This window comes from Saccoglossus kowalevskii, chromosome 6 (assembly GCF_978046115.1).
Source record: "Saccoglossus kowalevskii chromosome 6, keSacKowa6.1, whole genome shotgun sequence".
In the NCBI taxonomy this organism is placed as follows: Eukaryota; Metazoa; Hemichordata; class Enteropneusta; family Harrimaniidae; genus Saccoglossus; species Saccoglossus kowalevskii.
This window is the reverse complement of record NC_140646.1, coordinates 16,329,887-16,349,103: the sequence shown is the minus strand read 5'-3', so window position 1 is coordinate 16,349,103 and position 19,217 is coordinate 16,329,887. Positions and strand designations below refer to the sequence as shown.

General features: G+C 35.4%; 2 protein-coding genes and 1 long non-coding RNA gene across 3 annotated transcripts; 1 reads left to right on the top strand and 2 right to left on the bottom strand.

Moving 5' to 3' along the window:
* Positions 1-1,633: 1,633 nt before the first annotated feature.
* Positions 1,634-2,482, bottom strand: LOC146741831 (uncharacterized). Its single transcript, XM_085500593.1, has one exon. The coding sequence runs from the start codon at positions 2,480-2,482 to the stop codon at positions 1,634-1,636; it is 849 nt and encodes a 282-aa protein (XP_085356719.1).
* A 3,430-nt stretch (positions 2,483-5,912) lies between these two features.
* On the bottom strand, positions 5,913-7,123 carry LOC146741830 (uncharacterized). The gene is made up of 3 exons (XR_014929791.1): positions 7,036-7,123; positions 6,333-6,382; positions 5,913-5,929 (listed from the first exon to the last, which is right to left on the bottom strand). It is a non-coding gene; the product is annotated as an uncharacterized LOC146741830 (long non-coding RNA).
* A 9,008-nt stretch (positions 7,124-16,131) lies between these two features.
* On the top strand, positions 16,132-18,988 carry LOC100369971 (2-hydroxyacylsphingosine 1-beta-galactosyltransferase-like). Its single transcript, XM_085500762.1, has 4 exons — positions 16,132-17,020; positions 17,451-17,670; positions 18,127-18,346; positions 18,662-18,988. Exons 1-4 carry the CDS (start codon positions 16,157-16,159, stop codon positions 18,939-18,941), a joined length of 1,584 nt encoding a protein of 527 aa, XP_085356888.1. The 5' UTR covers positions 16,132-16,156; the 3' UTR covers positions 18,942-18,988.
* Positions 18,989-19,217: the final 229 nt, after the last annotated feature.

The following is a 19,217-nucleotide window of genomic DNA, read 5'->3' as shown; positions in this document are numbered from 1 at the left end:
TAAATTCATGGGTGGCGCTAGGCTCACACCCTACATAGGCATTATTATGGCCTTGAATTCATTCCATTACCCAATTTCCACTCAGTTGCCATCCAGGTGGCTTTCTAACTCTGGAGGTTCGACGAGGCATAGTATGATCAGCTGGCTCCTCATTATTGTCACCTCTTTCTGGTGAGGCTTGAGATAAGGTTGGGGTGACCATGGTAGTAGGCAATGATGTAATCTCAGTATCCGACTCAGAGTCTTCAACTTCATTCAGACCTTTAACGAGATCGGAGAAGGGCTGATGTAGCACAGTAGGCTTAATTGGATAGCAATCATTAAGTCTAACATCATATACTTTAGCACGGAACTGGGATTTCGTGAACTTTCTAATTTGACAATGGTCATCAGACAGACCAACAACCAAGTAACGATTTCTGGCACAAGTTTTATCCCTATCGCCGTAAAAGTATACAAGGTATCCAAGACATACATCTCCTGCAGCAGATTTTGACTTGCCATGCGCTTTCGATTTTGAACTAGGACCATGGCTAAATATGCGCTGGAAATGTTGCTGTTGTATTATTTGTTGATCATCTATAGGTAACTGCTCCCCAGTGAACTGGTCTCTTTGTGTCCATATCTTGCGTGCCGATAAGCCTCCTTTCCTTATTCTGGTGTTTAGATTAGCAGTCGCCATTGCTAAGGTAGTAGTGGATAAAGGACCTCCCTCAGGATTTATGTTGAGGCATTCAAGGCCCAGTTTTTTGATAGCATTCTGCGCCACAGGATTCTTATTAATATTTTTAACATTTCCAACCTGTAAACGTATACCTAGTCGTTTAAGTTTCGGGTCATTGGTTATGGCAACCAAGCCCGGGCCAGAGTCTAAACGGATGAAGATATCCTCATCATCCAAAGATCTAACCTCAGCACAGAGTGCCAATATGATATTTCGAACGTCATCATGCTCCTCGCTCTCCATCATGGCCGTTAGGGTGAAGGAGGATACTGTTTCACGAAGAACAATGATGTACTGGCGCTGTCTGCGCATAATATCTGCGGCAAATGATCTGCCTATGTGGTTTGGTGGTGTTGAAAAGGACTGAGAACACAGCTGTGTTGGTACAAATGTCAGGGATAGACAATGATGACATGAAGCACATACTGATCTGTCCAGATCTAAGGCAAAGAAATATCTGCTGAACAGGCGTTTCATTTGGTGTTTGGAGGGGTGATTGAAGCGAAGATGAACTGCAGTGAGCAGGCCATCAATGACACTCCTCGGGACAACAACACGTTCTCTGGTAGGCTGGAAAGGTTGTGTATCTCTCACTATAAGAAGCCCATCATTGGCCACAGTGACATCTCCCAGGTAGCGTTTTACGTCTTTAATTTTAATCAATTTCTTTGAGGGTCTGGTGCCTTGGATAAGATGTGAACGAGTATGTCTTAGGCTAGAACACTCTTGCTGAGTGGCCAGCCAGGCCGCACGACTTGTAAAAGGCATTTTTACCGACCCTTCAATGACATCACTTACAGTCAGATTACTAACTGCACAACTCTCCAACTCTTCAACAAACTTACAAATTTGGCAAGATTGATCCAAACATTCTGAGGGATGACGACTTGCAAAGTCAGTAGGTACATTTTAGATTCCTGCTATATGTTGAACATCTATCATATAGCGGCTCAATGTGGACAAGAATGTAGTAACTCTGGAACTAGCCGAGAACTCACCCCGTCTCAATTTCTCGTAAGCCTGGACACAAGGTCGACTATCGGTCGAAAGCTGTGTTTTATGTTTTGATTGTATTATATAAGGAGCAAAGTGCTTTACTGCTGCCCCTATACACAAAGCTTCTACTTTGCAGGGCAGCCATGCAATTTGATGTTTCTTCAATTTAGCATTGAAAAAACTTGATAGACGTAATTTGCCATTTTGTTGAGAGGAGTACAATGTAGCAGCAATTCCTTTGTTTTTCCCGGAGGCATCTGTGATTATCCACAATTGGTCATTTGGCCCTGGTACTGTAATCTCTTGACAATTTTGTAGTGCATATTGAGCAGTTTTAAATGAGTCTATTAGGTTCTCAGACCAGTTTATTTTGCTAGCTGATTGTTGTCCAGCTGTTGCCTGCTCCAGAGGATCAATGAGGTCAGCATAGCCTTTAAGGACACGGCTGAGGACTTTGTATGCTCCAATAAATGACCACAGACCTGAGACATTGTTAGGTGGATCAATTAAAGAGAGGGTAGCAATTCTGTGTGGGCTAGCTTTAATTGTGCCATTTGACCAAATCCAACCCAAAATATTAGTAGATTTGGGACAGACTATGGTCTTTCTAGCTGATAGGTGTAGATTATTATTGTGCAGTGCTTCAAGTGTGCGACTCCAATTATGTAAGACACTGTCAGGTGTTCCACCCCCAATATAGAGATCATCAGCTATTTTCGAAGTACAGCCTTCCTGGATAAGGTCGCCTAGAACTCTGCACATAACTTCTTCCAAACTGTTTCGGATCCTGGCATACCCATAGCACAGTGTGTATATACCCTGACTCCTTTAAATGGAGTCGCCACTCCACAATATTTCATGGACTTTGATGCTAGCGGGATTTGATAATAGGCCTGATTTAAATCTGTTTTAATAATGTACTTCCATCCGGCAATGTCACGTAATACATTACCGAATATCCTTGATAGATATAAGTATCTTACAAAAACATTGGTGCCTAATTTAATTATTTTAAGGGACATAATTTCCAGCTTTATTCAAAGTAATTCAGATATTTTAGTATAAAACAAAAGCTTCATCTCAGAAAAAAAGTGCTGCTTTTAAACATAAATGGATTCATAAAACATGTAAAAAAAACAGAAAATCTTAGCTGGCTTTTGTCCAAGTATTTTGTACAGGTGTATGTTAAAAATTGAGACAAATATGAACTGCCTTATTATATTCATTGTGTGACTACTGTATTATATGAAAAGTAAAAAAACACCCTATATGAATAGCTATCATGTTGCAAGCTCTGCTTTGTATGCAAATCAACTTAAATAGTTAGTTGGTGTCCAGTGGAGGGAGAAGTCAACAGTACTGTTGCCTCCTGAGAATCTACATCTTCAAACACTGCAATCTTTGTTTTTGAAGTGCGTTTTTAAACTAGTATTATAAAAGCTCTATCATTCTATTCTAATAGCTGAAACAAATTCCTGTGAATTTGCATTTGTCAACTGAACTGTTTGTCAAATACAGAATACATATATTTTAGTACAATTTTTTTTTCAAAATGTGGATGCAATGTATGTATTTTTTATGTTTTGTTTTTAATTCGATAACTTTGAACTAAACAGATTTTCTATTAGCTTCAGATCTTGATCAAAGTTTGGCACCCAGTTCATAGGTGTGCTTATATTGATTTTCTGACATCTTGTTTTCTGTGAAGATTTTATTGGTAGATTTGCAAATGTGTATCAGACTTTGCAAAAAAATCTCTCCATGAGTTGGTTTTGAAACCCAGTATAGTATTCCCATGGAATTTGGGAGATTCATACCCAAGGATATTATTACAAGATAAATGATTTGCTTCATTGAACACGTACAACAATGCATATTTCCACTGAGATCAGTGACCTTTGATGCATATCACCAGTGATCAGTTAAGTAGAAACAGTCAAAATAGTTTATCAGATTTTCTCAATTTTTTCATACAGGACATCTGTTCAAACTCAGGGAAGAATTTATGCCGATGAATAAGGTGACCAAGTTTGATGAAGTTTGGAATAGAATTAGTAAAGTTATTGTGCACACAATAACAATTAATGACGACAACAACGACAACGTCGGACAAAAAAATTACCATTAATAATACCCTTCCCTTCCATCTTTGATAGTACGGGCAAGGTAAAAATGTCATACTCAATGCATATCAATCATGTAGACTAGCTAGAAGGAATTTACTACATATTATCCTACTCACCTTTTTGGTCATGCTGATTATAAAATCTTGTCTACTTTTACCAAATAACTTATAGTGTTCAGTATGCATCAACTGTATTGTATCTTCCTTGTATGATTTCACTACATATTCCTTGTTTTCATCAAACACATCACACTTAATTACTGTACAGGTGTAACACTCTCGCATACCACCTTCTCCAATAAAAGACCCAATTCAAAATGTTATGGGATAAGCACTTTCTTTCCATTTGATGCCATCTTGTTTTATCTCTGCAATATACACAAGCCCTGAGGAATCTGTAATGTATAACCAACAACACAAGAATCTATTAGTATTACCAATACATGTACAATGGAGTTAGTAACACACTAGTAACTAGTAACACACGCAAAATTTCTTTTAATTATTTAACTTTCAACTTTTATTTAAAGTGCATGGTCAAATCCATAGGATATATTTTTGGAATATACACTTTATATCAATTTCAAATGATCCTGTTATAGAAATTAATCTTCGCGTCTTTCGATATCAAAACTACGGTAAGCCATGCATGCCATTAATGAAACATTAATTTATACAAAAATAAGAATAAATTATGACTTACAGATCTTTTCAAGAGAAGTGCATGGTAGGCTCGTCCCAAGTTTGAGAAATTTGGTAATTCCAACTGAATGAAAAAAATTGAAACCCATTAGCTGATGAAAATGTATTACTGCTAGATATTAGTAAACATTTTCTAGATTTTAAAGGATGTGTTCAGTACCGATCTACCTTTTGTATGGCGCTCTTTTCCAGCAAACTGTCTACTTCCTTGTCTGATTGATTCTGTCTTGCAGGAATCCCCTGGCAGTGCCAAATAGGGGATCGAGACACAGACAGGGGAGATGTCCCCCGGGGTCGCAGAGGTAAGCACCAAACGTGCCGCTACTCTTCCCGCCCGTGGAAGGGTATGAGCGCTTGCCTCCTGGTTTACTCTGGCTAGCGGACGTCGCCTTAGGGCGTTGTGTTTTCTGTGCTTGGGGCGCCCTTGGTTTACCCTTGGCAGTGGCCAACTGGCTAGCGAATTTGATCTGAACCATCTGGTTCATTGCACTCCGAAGCTCGGAGACTGCACCCGCCATCTCTCCAACAATGAAAATGGGAGATGTCCAGTAGTGAATGGCAGTGTATCAAAATGTGAATATGGAGACTAAACAATGTGGGAAGTGAAGTTTCAGCTGGAAATCGTGTAGTGTCAATGAGATTTGCAGATATATGTAAGTGCTAGAGTTTAGTAATCTAGAGTACAATTTTTAATGGGAACTAATATACATTAGATTATAATAACACATTGTGTGATCGAGAGATGAACAGGAGTTTATAATACATGTAGTAGAGTATAATAACATACTAGAAGATTTGGGTATTTCATCACTTATCTTTACAGCAGTTCTCTTTCTATCAGAAACAGCTAATGAGAAAACAATTCATTAATCTTAGTTAATATTGCTACAAAACATTAATATACAAACTCCAGTTACCATGTATTGTGAAATTTTACCAAAACGGGTCGAGTATGTCTCAATAATATTTTGTAAAGAGAAACCTTAATTAAATACTCAATGGAAAATGCTACCGATAAGAAAAATGGTAATCAGTCTTGTTTGATGAATTATTCATATCTTGTTCTTGATAAAAATGAGAATAGAAACACAAATGTTGTTTTTCTAAAGATGTACTAAAGTTAGTGTTATATTAGTAATCTAGAAAATATTATGTCTGGCACTATGTATTGTATATGTCTGAAGTTTCAATGAAATCAACTCATGAATGCTTGTATGTACATACAAATGTATGCACAAATTTGAACTAAAATTTAAAGAGAAAAAAATGTATCACATAGACCAGAGTATGTTGAATAAAGAAAAGCGGTACATATATATTCTTACCAAGGTTGTCACTTGCACATCTTGCAAAGCTTTTAAGCTTAGCTGAAGCTGAGAATTCTGCAAGGATGGAAGGATACGTGGATACTTAATTTGGTTTGAGATACCAAAGTGTATTTCTAATAGAAGCATTAATAAACCATCAATTACATCACAGTAATAGACAAATATCACTTTTGGCAATAACACACCAATGTTATTTATGTAAGTGTTGCTAATCAGTATACTTGGTTTACAAATAACAACCTCAATGTTTAACACACCTAGTAATTTATTCTTTCAAGCAGAAACAAATTCCTAGTTCCAGCTACAAGTTCAATTGTAAAATAAATTTTACAATGTTCCCTTTCATCATTCAATAGTAGTTCATTTAACAATCGTAACCAACCATGATAATCATTGAGTGAAAGATCTTTATTTAAATTTCATATTTTCAACCTATTAATGTTGTATAAATACTCACCATTTTTACTTGAGTTCTCACTGTAATCAACTATGTCACTCATGATAAAACTAAAGAATAAAAAAGTATGCATGTATGCAGTTTTACCTTCCTGTTGTAGTAATGTTGTACTGTTTACAAAACTTAGTTGAAAGTCATTCAATTTTGAGTAACTTGGCCATAAATCTAATTTGAAAGTTTAATATACTATGTTTGTGAGTTATCTGACACATTTTTATTAACTTTATTACAATAAATCTCGTCATGAATTAATTGCTGTTTGAATTCCATTTCAAGAGTAATGTTTGATGTTCAAAGTTTGCTTGACCACAGTGGTAACAAAAGTATTAAATACTCATCGCATGAATTCAAAAGGGAGGGAGGAGCATAATGGTGATACAGGACACAAAACAAGAGTCTGGTGTGCATCTCAGACTAATTATAATGCAAAATGCTTCACATCAAACGCTGAGTCAATGAAACTGCTCAGTGATATATAGCTATAGACAGCGATATTTTTGCAAATACCATAAATGTTGGATTTATTACAGTACCAAGTTTGATCTGTTAATAGTTTTGCTTACATAAATTAAAGGGTAGTCAAATAAGTATACATTGGAGATGAGATTTTAATAGAGCAAATGCAGTACAGGTATTACTTAACATTAAGTAATTAGCTGTCTAGTAGTATAAACTAGTGTTTCCTATACAGTTTCATACACACCTTCTACTTGGTTCTCTCATCTCCCCACCTCCAACATGATCATCATCTTCTTCCTTGTCATCATCACTGTTGTCATCTTCTTCTTCATCAGCCTATAACATTTAACATCCATTTTGAAATGTATGTTCATAGATTAGAAATAGAGATGATTGTGTTCACTGTGAGACTAACTACAAAAGAAATCCTTCAGGAATGTCAGAATTTTTTAACAATCAATATCAATGAGCTACTCTCAGAATAGCAGTAAATGGCCACCAGTCCAAAATTTATATGAGGTAATCAGTAATTATACTAACCTTATAAAAATAAAAACTAGTTTTACTCTGAATTTGGTCACCCAACAATTTTGATGAGGTAAATCTACTGTTGTAGAATATGCAGCATTTTTCCTTTACATTGTTTACGGTTAATGGTACATTAAAAAGAACCTGTTGGTGAAATATCAGAGTATGAAAATTTAAATACTTCATTTTGCATAGCAGGTTCTTTGTTCCCACTTTGATTGATTAAATGCCAATTCTATAAAAAAAATTATGACAAACACACACATGGCTTTAAAACATTGCGCAGTAGATAATAAACAAAACATTGTGTGCTCAATACATTCTGGGGCAGCAATCCTTATTTAAACATGCTGATAAAAAATAAGGAAGTCAAAATTAAATTGATGGATTAGATAACAGTATCAAATAACATCAAAACTGTTATATGTGTTGTCACAGTTAGATCCAGCATGTAACAGTTTCAAATCAAAAATGTAACAAACTCTTGTTCGTAATCATAGAACTCATCTGATTAACTTTACTTACAAATTCTTTTAATCCAGCAGCCTTTTTATATTTTTTACCATCAAATATAACCCTTGTAATTGTTAGAGTCTAATGCAAAAACAAATAAAATAAATTAATAGTACATGTTTAAGGCATTATACTTTAAAGTATAAAGGTTCATATTCATTTTTGTGCCAGGTAACAATTACAGACATTGAATGCAACTGTTCACTCTCTTGACTTTTTAGGTGCAATTTGCAAGTGCATTTGCTACAAAGACTATATTCCAGTTTGGGACTATGTGACAAGGATCTCCTTATCATAATGCTATCCTGACATGGTACACTCACCCAGGACTGAAACTAATAATAATGGGTGACAACAGGCATGAAAACCTAATACAGTATAGTTACAAAATGAAGAGAAAAACATACATTCACCAATCCTTCTGATCCCTCATAAGACTATGGTGAGTTAATAAGGCAGTGTGTCCACGAGGAAACTCAGTCAATGATCATTTGTCATGTGATTATATCTAATTATTGGTTGAATGGTTGTCCATTATTGTACATGAATAAGATTACCCCTTACTGAATACAAAACAAACCTACTATACAACTTCATCAACACAATACTGCAAGTGGTTCTGAGAATACACCAATTACACCACAGCAACACAAATATTCATTATTAAATATAGGGACTTGTAGTCCAATCAAAATACCTTTAAGTTTATACCAAAGGACCATGCACTCAGAATCATGGCTTTTAAGAAGAGAAAAAACAAGCAGCCTGTTGGCTGAGAGGGCTTCGCTGTTAGCAATGCACATTTCAATTAAAGAACAGAAGATATCATTAGAAAATGAATAATATGTATAGCATCAAAGCAATTGGACTTGTGGTTTTTAACAAGAAGTCCAAAATATCACTTTTTACCAAATATTACAAAGTATGACCAAAAGATATCATCATGAAATGAAAAAATCTGAGAGAGGTCCACCCAAGGTACATATACACCAAGTATCAAAGCATTCAGGCTTCTATTTTTTAAGAAGATGTTGAAAAGGTAAAAAGTTGACACGGACGACAGACACCGGATAAGACGGACAACCACTCATATAATAAGCTCTGCTCGACAAAGTCAACAGCGGAGCTAAAAAAACAATTGCTGATATACACGAGTTAATCAGGGTTAATTTATAAAGTGAGCAGCAGTTCTTACCTTGTGACATTTCACCTTTATATTATGTGGCTTCTTTGCCAAACATTGTCTTCTAATGAGTTTTTGTTTTTTTCTCTATTTCAGCCCATGTATCTACAAGAAATCATAGAGATACAATGTTATTGCATGCTCACCAAAAAAGTGAATAGGTAGAACTATTTTGTTTTTAATATTAACTTATATGAAGTTACTGGGGTATATGTTTTTCTCTTTTTTTACAACAGGTTCTAAAATTTTGATGAATAATATAAATACTGGGCAGATATTATGAATAGTTCTTGAGATATCAACAGAAACAACATTTATTGTTATTCAAAACATAACTTTTACAACCTTAACCATTAAGAATAACGAATGAATAGATGAATACAAACCAACAATCTTTCCATTTTATGGCAAAAGTGAGAATAAAAGTTCTGATAGAAGGCAATAATATATCTAAATATTGCTAAAATATTTGGTGGGAACAATTCTGACCAAAAAAAGGACAAAAACAATAAAGTAATTGTAATTACATGAAGAAATGAATTCATGACACAAACACAGATACATGAAAAATAAGTTTATTACTTTGGCAAAACAGAGGGGCACACAACGAAATCCATTGGCTTACAAAAAATATACCAGGATGTCATGAGCCCCCTCCATGTGAACGCAAGAAATAACACAACTCAAAAATCAGTGTTAGTAGTGAAACTTCAACCACTGGGGCTGTAGTGTAATGAGAGATTGCAGCGTGACTGCAATTTGAGGTATGGGCAGTGATGGCTGTGGCTATACTGTGGAGCAGCAGCGTTGGCTGCAAGAAGTTAGTTGTTATGGTAGATGCAGTTTGGCTGCGAACTACCAAGGTTAGTTGTTTGAAGCAGCATGGCTGCAAATGGATGGTTAATGATTATTAATAAAATACATAAATCTATATCTAGATAAAAGTACAACTATATATAACAGTATAACTAAGTAAAAATATTATCTTGGGGGGGGGATATGAGCCCCCATGAAACTATGGCGAAGTCCCAGGAGGTGTGTTTGGGGATGGTGGTGGGATCAAAGAATAAAATACTTATTTAGGTAACAACAACAGAGAAATTGACTTTAATATGGCGCCAGGAAGAAAACAACAAAGAAATGCGAAGTCACATGAACAAAAAGTCACATGGGAAACTGGCGAAATTTGTGTTATAAACACTGTTTAACATAATATATTAAACACACATTAGTGTTAATGGCCATGTATTGTATAAATCGCAATGTCTCTAATAGAATAATATAACATAAATTGTATAAAAGTTCCTAAATAATAGTGCACATACTCAATGTACCCAAATAATAATGCAGTAATATACATAAGCACAATATAACACATGAAAAATCTGTACATTTGTTCCACTTTTCACAAACTGCTTATGCACTGCATTACTTTTAATTATTTTTACAATATACTTAAACAAATTTACAATGAAAACGTGAGTCATTGCTCTAATTAGTAAACAGGAAAATTAATGTATCATGACATTAATATTATTAGGTATGGTTGTTGTAAATATGTGTTTTTTTTTATGTATTATTATCTATGATTTTTTGCCATTTTTCTGCAAAAATAGTGGCAAAATATGTAATGGAGGATTCTTTGTAATTGAAAAAAAACAGTAACAAGTGAATTGTATAAAATATCTCTGGCCAGAAACTAAAATATAGCGACAGCCTTAAACAGGTATAAGACTGTCTTGTGTGTTACCTCAATCAATATGGAGCTACCAAGAATGCTATATTTCAGATTGTGTGGGATAGGGTTATGATTAGAACACCCCATGGCACAAAGGCAACAGTCTGTGAATAAGATCACATCACAAAAACAACTTTTTGACATTGAGTTTTCTTGTGCTGACATAGATCCTGCAATAATTGTTTTAATCAATAGTAGTTTCACCAAAAGTTTCTTTTTATTAAAATGATTTTTTCAATCAGACATTAGTTGTGGAGTGATCGGTAAGGTACTGTATGTGACTGACTGCTTTATACAAGTGAATTTTTGATGTTTTACTAATCTGAATAAACCGGCCATGATGAGAAGCATGTTGAAATTGATTTTTGATTTCATTTATAATTTATTTTTGACATTGGAATAATTATTCCAAACATTTTATTTGACATTGGTAGTGGCGTGATCATTGATTTATAACTCTATACAAATATAATGACAAATAAACAAAAAAGAAGACAGATGTATGTACGACTTAACTGCATGTCAGACAGAGAGACAGACAGACAGACAAACAGACAGACCGAAACACTGACACAGACATACAGTGTATAGGGCTATAATAATATAAATGGCCTGTGAAGTTACATGACTCTATACATTTATGTGATTAACCAGACAAACAGACATATAGAAAGATTATCTTTGGAAGTACTTGTATGATAGGCAAACGACCGTCTCAATTCAGACCTCATTACATGTAAATAAGTTCTGATTCTCATCTTTCTCACACAGGAAAAACTTCAATGAGCGAGACTCTTCACCCTGCTTCAACAAGTGTACGTAAGAAGCGCCGTTCAAGAGTCATTGATTGGCTGAGCAGTTAGGGTCAAAGTTTAGAGGTCAGGAGCAAAGGGCGAAAAAAGTAAAAACCATTTTCAAAAGCAAAGTCATTTTCAAAAGTAAAATGTAATTTTAAATTCATTTTGAAAAATAGAAGTATTTTTTCATGTGCAAATTCATTTTCATTTTGAAAAATAAAAGTAAATTTTCAAATGGAAATTCATTTTCAAAAATAAAAGTAAATTTTTAAATGCAAATTCATTTTCGAAAATAAAAGTAAATTTTCAAATGCAAATTCATTTTCGAAAATAAAAGTAAATTTGCAAATGCAAATTCATTTTCGAAAATAAAAGTAAATTTGCAAATGCAAATTCATTTTCGAAAATAAAAGTAAATTTGCAAATGCAAATCGTAAGATGCGCACGAATCTTTCAATCTATCCTCGGGGGCGGATATCCGGGTATTTTCTACCGCCTGGCAACCCTCGCGGTGAAAACAAAGACCAAAAAACTCGCAGAAAACGGTACTTTGCGATGGTTGATGAGAGTCCCCTGAACAGTGTTACAAGATTAGCCCTACGTGTGTAACATATATGAATTTGGTTGTTCAGGATTACTTCAAAGTTGAGTTTGTGTTGTTTTCTCGAGTTTTCACCGGCTCCACCAGCGTTCCACAGCAGCGCGCACAAAGCCCATAAAAATACGTGGTACAGTGGTGCGCGTCTTAGCAACGTAGAACGTCCGTGACGTAGCTCCGCCCCCGAGGATAGAGTAATCCGACGAGCGCTTCTCGAAAGTACGCCCTCATACGCCGCCGCCATTACTGGGGGGCATATACCACTCACAGTCATGGCGTCTCATAACAAATTACGTAAAAATAATAATATTTATTAATTACATGCAAACTCGTACTATTGTCACCACTACAAACTCACCTACAAACATTTAATACGTATTTCCAACGATTATTTCCATGGATATTTGGAAAGATGATGTTAGAGACTGGCTAACATGTGGGGCCGAATGATCAATGGAAGGAGGTCAACCTAGAGGACTGTACTCGAGGCTAGAGACTGGCCAAAGCTGGAAATTCTGACTTTGTGTAGAAATTGTTGTACAACATGATTTTGTTTCGTTTGTGTGCGTCCAAGTCGTTTTTTGCACGTACATAGTTAAGCTGTTTTCCAAAACGATCAATGGAGAACAGACGTAGGAGAATTATTCTCGTTAGTAACTGGGCAGTCCCCTACCAACACGGTCGATGTACAGAATCGTAGGTTGTTCATATGGTACGATTTAATTTTTGTTGTAAAGACTTACTAGATTTAGTGGATAGTCATTCTTTGTAGAAAATGATGGGCATTGATCGCCAAGAAGATCATTGTAACTACACTGATGAAAATAACATAACAGCTCAAGCAATTTCTTAACTATTCAAAATATTTAGGCATTTGAATGTTAATAAGGAATGCTGATGTAGAAAAAAATAAATAAAAACAAAACTCTGCCCTTTGGACATCTCAGAGAAAGCTACGTATCACAATTAATGCAGCTGCAAGCGTCCCAACGAAACTGAACACCTGACCGATCCCTCAAAATGGATTCGTAACCATGTTCACCTACGCTTCACAGGTAATGCAGCAACAACCTCAGCCAGTAGTTACTATACCCAGGTGCAAATTGCAATGTTTTGCTCAAGAAGAACAAAGTGCAATTTTCTTATTGGGGTCCTAATGACTATGCGATTGCTGATGTTTCACTAGATTTACCATGCGCTGAAATATAAAAACACACCATGTTGATAACTTGTAATAAATTAGCTAAAAACCGCTATATAAAAGTTTCAATCTGAGCCCTGAAAAATACATTAAGGGGCAAGGTCTTGACATTATGTACAGTAATTATAAACACTGACTCAGCATGCAACTCAACATGTTATTATTTCCATTAATAAGAAATAAATAAAAAATTATAAAAAAACTGTGAGAACTATTTAAAGTTTACTTGTAGTAACAAGTCAACTAATTTTGTAAACACAAAGGCTGCTTTGATCAAGGAACTTCAAGGCATGTTAAAGCACTGTCACTGAAATTGAAGGGTAAAATTTGGCAACATCAATGCATGTGCGCTGAGATGCTGTTGTGCATCTTGTTAACAAGCCCTGAAGGTACTAGCACGACTGCTCTAGTCAACATTTAGCACAAACTTCAATGCATTGATTTTGTCCAATTTCACAATTATAGAGTCAACTTTACATGTACTAAATTTATGATCTTATCGTGGTGAAAGCATGAGAACTCAACATGGTGCTTTACATTGTACATGTATTTTACTGGTGTATTTAATACTGTCTACCAATTTCATGTACAAAGTAAACTACCAGTTTGTGAAAATGCACAGACTCATTTGTTCACATTCATATTATTTATATCAAGCTTTGATATGAATGTAAACAAAAGAGCCTGTGCATTTTATCAAACAGTTGACTTGCAAAATTACAATGAGAAATCAAAATCTAAATGTTGCATTATTATTGCAAGTGATCCACTTTTGGGGAACTATTGAAATAAATTCAAAACGTGGAAAATTACAAATTTATTTTTCACTTTTGCATTCTTCATATTGAAATCAATTTCCTCTTGAACATGAGAGGTCCAGAACAGTATTACTTCAAATATTTCAGTCGTAATCACATTGAATGCAATATCACGAATAACATCTACAAGTTTGTTTACAAACAAAACGAAAATAATTGGTACCATTTTACATTTTTGTGAGACGGGAGCTTTTCATTTGTATCACTAGATGCAACGAAGTTTGCATTACTAAACATTCGTTTTACTGCTATAAATCGTTCTATTTTGACTTACCCGACTATCATTCCTTGGAAAGAAGTATTTTTTTTTTTTATAATCTGCTTCCATTTCATCAGAAGCTTGGCAGACTCTGTTTTTTTTTCCATTTGGATACCGGTGCATTTGGTAAGGTTGCCTCCCGGGGAGTGCTATATGTATATGTGCCGCCAAAAGGGGTCCCAAATTCACCACTTCTGTCTGAAAAGGGGTATGTTATTTTACCCTGTCTGTATCTTTTTGTCATTATTTCTGTCTGACAAGAGGATTTTCCAAAGACTGACCTTAGACCTTGAGTGATCCAACAATCAGAAAAATTAAGCTGATTTTTTCTTTTTGTAACTTCATTTCGGTCGTCAAATTATATCCTCGGGAGTCCATCTAGGTAAATAAAAATAGCTGACCACCCACCCCCATTTCTCGGAATAAATAAACCTAAAATGGATATCGATCCTCTGATTCGCTTTTTACCATTTATGGTACTGTCTGGAAAGGGGTGTCAAATATCCACACTTTGTCTGAAAAGGGGTAGGCAATTTGAGTTTATTTCTGTCTGATAAGGGGTAGGCGTTTCAAACAACCAGCTACACACTCCTGTCAGTATTTTTGCAAGTAGGCCCTCCCGGGGGTTGCCTACATTCGCACTCATCATGTGTCTTTGGTGAATGGATTTCGCACGTAGTTTGTTTCCATTTTTTAAAGTTTGTTATCATGGTTCGTGCATCCTAGAAACTTACAGTTTTTTTCTGACCCTCCCATGATCATAAAAACATTGAAACTATAACACTAGTTAAAATTATGGTATAAAATTTTGATCAAAACAATATTACACTGACGAAAGATTTCCACTCGATTATCGATACACGTTGCCCCCGGTAATGGCGGCCGTGAGCGCGCCGCCTACGGCGAAGGGGTAATTCATCTGCTTCTCGGATTCGTCTATTCTCGATTCAAACGCTAATAGCAGCCATGACGAATAAAGTTGTCAGCGGACAACAAACGCTGGATACAGGTCACGTTCAACGAGATTAATATGGGCATTGAGCTAAATATATGTAAGGGGTTAAATCGACAAAATGTTTAAACCACAAAAAAGTACATTAAACAATATTTCAAATGAAATAAATTAAATAATAATAATAATAATATAATTATATTACGTAAAATTGTGATAAGATTGGCTTGGTACGAATTAAACCAGTTCACCTTTCACAGAACGTAATAGTATCGAATAGTAGTAATATTTTAGTTACTAAAATTTTAATATTTATGTCTGAATCTCCGGAATCTGAGAACCCCGTTTTTCGTTTTGTTTCATGCCTTTCTTATTTTTCTTACACATAAATGCAATATAAATTCTGTTCGCTCGAGATATTCGGCACGACGACAAATTTTAGTTATTGTATGTTCTCGCGTTACGGATGAGGGAGTACGAGATTTCAGTGATCCAGGGACTTTGTATTTATGCTGGTATCACCTTTAATTTTAACAGAAACCGGATTTTTCTAGCCACAATAACATTTTTATTATTTTGAACATATTTTTGGTGGACCAATGCTATATATGCTACCCATTGTCCAATAGTTCATTGTATTTGTGACGAAATTTCTTGACACAGCTCAAGGTGAAGTACATTGTACTGGTAAGCCGTGTTTAACTGTTATTACTGTTTATTACTGTGCATAGTATATACTGCGGTCATCGCGTACCACTTACTTCATACCTATTGAATTATGGCACGATTCCAGACGAGCCGCGATATTTTACTACTACTAACACTTATGTGTGTGTTATTGGGAAGTGTTTCTTGCCACAAAGTTCTGATTCTTCCGGGAAACTCCGTTGGAAGTCACTTTCTATACTTTGCTAAACTCGGTGAGCATTTGAAGAACAAAGGTCACGATGTCACAATGCTGTTAGGAGAAAACAACAACGACCTGAACAAAATACCTCACATTGTAGACAATTTTCACTTTGAGAAATATACCACTGCCATGGACAACAAACGTATGACCAAGCTGGACAAGATGCTCCCAAAATTTCTAAATGGACAGTTTAATCCCATGGATGTTATGTTCATAAATAATGCGTTAGTAGAAGATTGTGTGTTACTGCTCGAAAACCAGGAACTGTTTCAACGCTTAAAGAGAAAAGAGTTTGATATCATACTTATCGACAACTTTGCTGCATGTACAATCCTTATGTCACAAAAACTAGATCTACCGTTTGTCATTGTATCCACCAATCGACCGATGACAATGATGGATGCATATTATCTCAATATGCCGAGCCCCATATCATATGTCCCATCAATGATCTCTGGACTCTCTGACAACATGAACTGTGGTCAAAGATTAAGTAACCTTATCTACCGTATTATCGGTCATTTAATGTATAGGTTCCTGTTTTTAGCTCCTTATGACGAATTGAAACAGAAGTATGACATTAAACCGGAAATGGATATGATGACATCATCTGGAAGAAGCGAGATAACATTATTTGCTGTAGACTGGGCATTGGAGTTTCCAAGGCCAATAATGCCGAATACGATATTTCTCGGTGGTTTATTAGCTTCACCACAATTCCCTCTCTCAAATGTAAGTAATGATCAGATATATAAATATATATATATATATATATATAAGCAAGTAAGTACTGTAATTCAACATGTAAGAGAACGCTGTAGCATATCAAATGTTTTATTTAATCTTTTTTCACTGTTAATAATCAGTGCACATTCTATGTATTAGTAACTAGTGCGCATGTGCATGTTATTATTTGTTACTTTGAATTGAATGGTCACAGTAGATATTATAGAAACGTCGCATTGTTACTTATTTATTGACAAATAACATTGAAACACACTTTTCGTGTCATCAAACACTACAAATCAATACAAATTGAAATGAATAAAAAGTGCCATGTAACAAATTGAAGAAAATGTTCTCCACGAAGTACTACAATGTACTTGTACACGCGGTGGTAGTCTAGGCCTTTAATTTCACATGAAACGTTGTGCCATTGCAGGAGTGGGTTGAGTTTATGAAGTCTGCTAGACATGGGGTTGTTATATTATCTTTTGGTTCGACGGCGGATCTTGCATTCTGTCCCGAGAAAGCGGAACTGGTTTGCGCCGAGCTTGCCAGATTACCACAGAAAGTAATTATGAAATATAATGGACCTCCACCAATAACTCTTGGTAATAATACCAAATTGACAAAATGGATGCCACAAAATGATTTACTTGGTAGGTGTGTTAATTCATATATGGGTGTATAGTAGTTACAATATTTACCTAGCTGAACCCACTCGCTTTTGCAGAGTCTATGGGCTTATGACCTGGCCTAGCGAGCCACAGAGAGTCGCAAATGGACTCGTTTTTTTTTTAAAACTTCATATATTTCTTATATCCTAAGCTTCTGTTAGAAAAATTGTGTGTTATTTAAAATAAAAATATATCAAATATTTTCACATTCAGTGATTTTTTTTTTTTTTCAAAATGATAAAATAATGAAAAAGTAGATCCTGTGGTAGGAGACGTAGGTGTGACTCGTCGATTCAAATCGTCGGCGCATTTTTCGTTCGACTGCAACTCGACTCTAAGTAGATTATTGATCGATCAGTGTTGAATTCTCACTGCATTGTAAAGTAGCTGATGAGTATTGTAATTTAGTGTATTGATTTTACCTAATTGAATTCATAGGGCACCCTAACACCAAAGCATTTGTAACTCATGGCGGCATGAATGGTGTATATGAAGCTATATATCATGCTGTTCCAATTGTTGGATTTCCTTTGTATGGTGATCATTATGATACTTTCAACAGAGTATCTAGTAAAGGCATGGCAGTTATTCTGAATATTGGTACGCTGACTCCAGATGAACTCTACAATGCTGTTATCAAAGTTATTAACACTCCCAGGTGAATAGTTAAAATATACCATGCACTGTACATGAAGGAAACTATGACAAAATAATTTCACAGCTGCCACATCATGCAAAAAATTGTTTGTATCAGTTTTATATCATTTAAGCCCAACAAAGGAAATTAAAAATTAACGAGGACCGACAGGGATAAATATTTTCACTTTCACTTTACCATATATATATATATATATATATATATTCTTTGTTGCAGACCAAAAAGAAATAACTTTATTATTTTATAATATTGATAAAATATTTTGTATGATATATATTTGCTTTTAAGCTACAAGTTATACGTTTTTCATTCCAGTTATAAAGAGAATGCAAAGAAGATATCAGCTATACACAAAGACAAACCCATGTCAGCAGGTGACACTGCTGTATTCTGGATTGAATATGTCATCAAACATGGCGGCCAACACCTCAGGGCTGAAGCTTTTAATCTGAGTTTCATCGAATATTTTTTGATCGATATTGCAGTCTTTCTAATTGTGGTAATTGCTGTCGTCTTCTTTGTATTAAAGAAAGTGATAACTGTAATTTGTAACATATATTGCAACAAGAAGATCATCAAGATGAAGGTCACTTAAAAGTTGTGTTTTTGATGTTGATTAAAGTTAGTATTTGTAACACACTATACGCTTGTAAGTGGAACAGTTTGCATTTAATACAAAAATGACAATGGCAGTACTCAGGGAGGCAAGCATGGTGAGGGTTACCTGCTTGATTCGTGACCGCCAGCTGCGTTTCTTCGGGCATGTTGCTCGCTTCCCGGGGAACGACCCTGATGGCCAAATTCTATCTGCACGGAATCCTGGTCGGTGGGAACGGCCCGTGGAGAGACCAATATCATCGTGGCTGAGGCA

Excerpts from the sequence above, each read along its gene's own strand:
- LOC146741831 (XM_085500593.1), bottom strand. The coding sequence starts at position 2,482 with ATGTGCAGAGTTCTAGGCGACCTTATCCAGGAAGGCTGTACTTCGAAA.
- LOC100369971 (XM_085500762.1), top strand. The coding sequence starts at position 16,157 with ATGGCACGATTCCAGACGAGCCGCGATATTTTACTACTACTAACACTT. Across the intron at positions 17,671-18,126 it reads GCCACAAAATGATTTACTTG|GGCACCCTAACACCAAAGCA; the intron begins GTAGGTGTGTTA and ends TTGAATTCATAG. Across the intron at positions 18,347-18,661 it reads AAAGTTATTAACACTCCCAG|TTATAAAGAGAATGCAAAGA; the intron begins GTGAATAGTTAA and ends TTTTCATTCCAG.